The sequence below is a fragment of the Nematocida homosporus genome (assembly GCF_024244095.1).
Source record: "Nematocida homosporus strain JUm1504 chromosome Unknown 1312, whole genome shotgun sequence".
NCBI classification, from domain to species: domain Eukaryota; kingdom Fungi; phylum Microsporidia; genus Nematocida; species Nematocida homosporus.
This window is the reverse complement of record NW_026250592.1, coordinates 1-5224: the sequence shown is the minus strand read 5'-3', so window position 1 is coordinate 5224 and position 5224 is coordinate 1. Positions and strand designations below refer to the sequence as shown.

Below are 5224 nucleotides of genomic sequence, written 5' to 3'. Positions count from 1 at the left end.
CATTGGCACATGCCTTCGGGGGCGCGGTTGGTTTGTTCGGCGGATGATTGGGGGTTGGCAATGTCCTTGAGTAATTGCTCGTTTTTATCCTCTGGCTTCTTGCCGTCTTCTTTGGATCTGGACTTGTCTTTGCTAGTGCTGTCTTCTTTGGATTTGGATTTGGACTTGGACTTGTCTCGGCTTTGGGACTTATCTAAGTCTTTGGCTGAGTCTTTGGAAGAAGAACTGGAGCTGAGGGCGTCTTTGCCCGATTTGGAAGTTGGCTTGGCATTGACTAGTGCGAGGAATGAGAGAGTGGCGATGAAGAGAGAAGAAGCTAGAAGAGTCTTGGAGAAATGCATATGAGTAGAGAATGAGTTGGTCTTTATACCTTGAGTTAATGATCTGGGATGGTCATTGGTTGGTATGAGAAAGATCAGGGCGATTAGTAGTGGTGGGATTGGTGGACTAGAATTGATATCAGTTGAGTCTTTGTTTTTTTGCTTTTATTCGCCCATGGACCGTATCATTTCTATTTTAGCCCGTAGATTAGCAATTTCGGTGGAAGAATCGGAAATTATGATTAAATCGGCACTTCATTCGTCGACTCCGGAACAGGAACTGTTTGACCTTTTGGGTGAAGATGAAGTGGACTCAATTGCTGTACTATTATCTAGTCTTAAACCTAAATGGAGTCCTCCAACTGGTCATTGTATTATGGCTTTAGATGCGACAATTGACCGAATCATGGCGCCTAAGCTGCAGAGGAATACAACTGATATGTATGATGAGTATATTCTGGAGGCTGCGCCTAGTGCTAAAACGGGTGAGTTAGTGGCAGTGACTGCTATTAGCCCGGCTTATCGGCGAGTCTTTGCTGAATATACGCACTTTAACTTGGTACAGTCGATGGTCTTTAATAGTGTATACGGGGGAGAAGAGAACGTGCTGGTTTCGGCTCCTACTGGGGCTGGTAAGACAGATATTGCTGTTCTGGCTATTGTTAAGCACTTAGAAACAACTCAGGACTCGGTTGAAGATAAAGTTGTTTATATCGCACCAATGAAGGCTTTGGCGGGTGAGATAACTAGTAAGTTGCAGAATCGGCTGGGAGTGGTTGTGCAGGAACATACGGGTGATACTGAACTTTCAAAAGAAGAGATAGCTCGTAGTCGGATTCTTATCTGTACTCCGGAAAAGTTCGATATTTCAACCCGGAAAGTCTCGTCATTTCTCTTGAAGAAGGTCTCCTTGATTATTTTGGACGAAGTCCATATTGTGAATGATAGTCGTGGGCCGGTGATTGAATCAATTGTTTGCCGAATGAAGTTCTTGACGGCACGCCGGCAGAAACGAACACGTTTGATTGGAATCTCGGCTACTTTGCCCAATCCGCAAGATATGGCTCAGTTCTTGCAAGTACAGCCGAAACACATGCATACGTTTGGCCGGGAGTACCGACCTGTGCCCATTGTTTACTCAGTGATTGGAACTAGAAAGGCCGTGGATGTAAGTACTGGAGACTTTACGAAGCGGCTGGATACTAAAGAGAAGATGGTTTGTGTACTCCAGGAAAAGATAGAACCACTTATTGCTCAAAACCAGCAAGTGCTTGTCTTTGTGCATACGCGCGGGGATACTTTAGCAGTCGCCGAAGAGCTTTGTGCTACTCTGCCGGCGGGAATTAATGAACTGCCAAGTGAGGTGCAATTACCTGAAGCTTTGGCCCAAATATACACCCAGGGTCTGTTTGTCCATCATGCGGGTTTACCACGGGCAATTAGGAACTTTGCTGAACATGAGTACCGCCAGAAGAGGATTAAAGTACTGGTCAGTACTTCTACTTTGGCCTGGGGAGTTAACTTACCGGCCCGAGCAGTTATTATCTTTGGGACTTCTTACTACTCACCTGAAACTGGTACACGCGCCGATGTAAGTGTTCTGGATGTACAGCAGATGTTTGGTCGAGCTGGACGGCCGCAGTATGATACACAAGCCGAAGGCATTCTGATCACGGATCATAAATCATTGCAGAAGTACGTGCGCATGCTTCGAGCTGAAGATCCAATTGAAAGTTTGCTTTTGAAATCCCTACCAGCCCGAATGTGTGCCGAAATGTACTTGCGTAATATAAAAACCCACCAGGATGCTGTTACTTGGCTTAAATCAACCTTCCTTTGGGTGCGCATGCAAAAAGCCCCGGAGCGATATGGTACTATTTATACGGAGAGAGAGGCGGCTATCAAAGACTATGCAACACTTACTATTGATCGGCTTAAGTCCTTAGATTTACTTACTGACCGTAATGAAGTGACCGATTTAGGACGAATTATTTCGCACTACTCTATTTCCAAACCGACTCTTCTGGCATGGAACACTCTCCTGGAAGAGGGCAACGATAAAGTTGTTTCTTTCCTGGCTGAAGCCGAAGAGTTCTCTTCCTTCTCCATTCGAGCTGAAGACAGGGCTGGGCTTGGTTTAAAGCACTCTGATACTGAAATTGATAAGGAGCTTAAAATCAAAATTCTCCTGGATAAACATATCCAAAAACGCGAAATCAGAGGGTATTCTCTAAAAATGGACCAAAAACTCATTCTAGATAGTGCAGATCGACTCTTGTCCGGGCTATCCGAGTACTGCCACTACAAACAAAAGCCCGTACTGTCCTACCACGCTCTCTTTACCAAGAAACAGATCGAAATGAAGGGTCGCCGCCATGAAATCTTGCCACTGGAATTATCCCTCTCCGTTAAACCCAATGCCATTAAGATCCAGCCAACCTTCTCCGGAGTAGTCTACTTGCGCCATAATGGTAAAATCACCAGTATAACTCATGCCCATGCCAAAAAGGAGTATCTGCTCAACAGTCGTATGCTTCTCAAAAGTATTACTCCCATCGACCGTAAGCTGATTCTGAACAGTCGGCTGGAAATAGTGCCTGTCCGACAGTTTTCAGAATACGAGCTTTGGTTTGTTGATCAGACTCTGCATAAGATTGCCGGGTACACTCTTGCTTTTCTGGCTTACGTACCGGCCGCGCCCTCCACCGGTATTTCGTTCAAACGTCCCGATCTTATCGAAATACGTACTTTGCCCAATGTCTCCAATGAGGAGTTTAAAGAACTTGCTGTTCTGTTACTTTATGAGGAGATCAAACGACTGCGTCAACTCAAACAGACCCAAATCTACATTATTGTTCCGTATGCTGAAGATGAACAAACAACTGAAAGCACTATCAACCGACTTTCACAAACCGAAGGATACTCGCTTGAGCCAAACTCCACTTTCTTCTCCACTAACAACGGTATTGTAGTTAATAAGAAGAAAGCGTGCTTCCCTTGGACTGTGTGTATCTCTGAAGTAAAATCGCTCAAAGAGAACATCGCTCGAGATGCTTTCTATCTCTTCTGTGGGTTTTCTAAGGCCGGTGTTCTCTATACCGACAGTGTGCTCAAGCAAATACCTAAGTCTTCTGCCATTATCTACGAAAGAGAGCACGAGTCTTTATATATTCGCCAGCGCTATCTGTAATCATTCTAGAATGGCCTAGGACGTCTGGTTCATCTCTAGTGAACAATAAATGTGGGAGAACTCAATAGGCAGAATGTCATAGTTATTTAGGCAATCTTATTCAATAATGGCTAGTTGGTTTATTCAGATCCGACTTAAATAATGTGGTTGGTGCGGAGTTAGGTAGATAGTTATTAGGGAAGTATAATGTAAGTTTGGTGAGTGTTTTGGTTGGCTTGTTCGCTATGGATTTTAGCGGTAAGGTCGGATATGCTGTTGTAGGGTAGATACAAATAGATTTGGCCGTCATTCCAGGCCATGCTTTTGAGCCATTCATCGTGGGTGGTAAGAGATTGGGTACTGCCTTCGGCAAAGACAAAACTAGATAAGGGGGCGCTTGTAAGTCTGTAGATACTCTTGCCTTTGCTGGCATAGCGGCAAAACGGGCATCCGTTGTCCAGTGCTTCTTCAATACCATATACACAGTCATTACAAAGTTTGTGCCGACATGGGGAATAGCAGAGTGCGATGAAACTATTCATGGGGTCGGGAGTATCATCGGGGCCTGTGATCTCTGATTCTACCCTGTCCCCTTCTTTTGGCGACTTATAAAGGCTGCGCATGCAAATCGTACAAGTAAGCTCGGGATTGGGGCCTTTGATATGGTTAATGATCAGTTGGAGAGGGGCATTAGAACTAGCTTCTTTTGGAATAAGAGTGCTAAGCTTATCTAAATTGCCGATCAAAGTTAATAGCAGTGGGATGGCTATAGCTGTGAACTTAAACCTGGGATTGGGATGTTTAATTAAGAAGCTATCATAATATGGCCGAACAATTAAGCTAATTGGAGGAATGTCGGGGTTAGTAAGTATAATTTGTGCTTTTCTAAGCTTAGGCAAACCATCAATTAAATAGTCACTCGAGGCTATTAGTCTTCGTGTATCTTCGGTCATCTTAAGATTCGCTAGCGTTAAAATGGTTAGATCTACAAATTGGTAAGCTAGCCAGCGGAGGATATTCAGTAGATCGGTTATAGTTATGGTTTGACTGCGAGTAAAGTAAAGAGATAGTTTGGTGACAGGTTTGCCATCGGATGGAGACTGCTGTGGCTGTAGAGCTTGGTTTAGCTCGGTATTTGGTTGGGAAAGAGAACGGTTGGTAGCAAGATATGGGTTTAAAATCTCAAGAGTAATACCTGAAATCTGCAAATGGGAAGTGCGTGTCATAATAGCCCGGCTAAACAAGGCAGCCACGCTTATTCGGCTAAGCTTATTGGGGCCAATGACGCTATGAATGCCATGGCTGGTAAGTTCAGTTAAAACACTACTATACGAACTATTTTCAGCTTTACTTACTAGTAGACATAGTTTGTGTAAGCCTAGATCTTGTTTCAAGCTGCCGGTCTCATCATTCGTATTCTTATTCTTATCTTCATCACCCTTATCTTCATCATCTTCTTCACTCTTATCTTTGAATTCCTTAATATACTTGAAGAGAGAGAAGCCTTTGTTTGTGTCTGGTTTCCTATAATATCGGACTTCGTTCAGCTCGGCAAAGTCATTGAGCACAAGCCTTGATATTGGCCGGGCTATGGGCAGGGAGAGAATTTGGGCAATGGCTAGATTCTGGAAATACTGATTGAGAATGTGTATTTCTATTTGGTCGGCAAAGATATACCGGCTGAATATCCGGTAGATGATTGTTTCGTCTACATTGTCTAGTATCAGAGTCTTGA

At 44.0% G+C, this 5224-nt stretch overlaps 3 protein-coding genes across 3 annotated transcripts; 1 reads left to right on the top strand and 2 right to left on the bottom strand.

Annotated features, from left to right (window-relative positions):
- Window positions 1-341, bottom strand: NEHOM01_2456 (uncharacterized protein; the record flags this gene model as incomplete). Its single annotated transcript, XM_051491332.1, has 1 exon — window positions 1-341. A coding segment is annotated over one exon (341 nt), but the record flags the coding sequence as incomplete, so codon positions are not given.
- A 154-nt stretch (window positions 342-495) lies between these two features.
- On the top strand, window positions 496-3510 carry NEHOM01_2455 (uncharacterized protein; the record flags this gene model as incomplete). Its single annotated transcript, XM_051491331.1, has 1 exon — window positions 496-3510. One exon carries the CDS (start codon window positions 496-498, stop codon window positions 3508-3510), a length of 3015 nt encoding a protein of 1004 aa, XP_051347291.1.
- Window positions 3511-3683: 173 nt separating this feature from the next.
- On the bottom strand, window positions 3684-5224 carry NEHOM01_2454 (uncharacterized protein; the record flags this gene model as incomplete). Its single annotated transcript, XM_051491330.1, has 1 exon — window positions 3684-5224. A coding segment is annotated over one exon (1541 nt), but the record flags the coding sequence as incomplete, so codon positions are not given.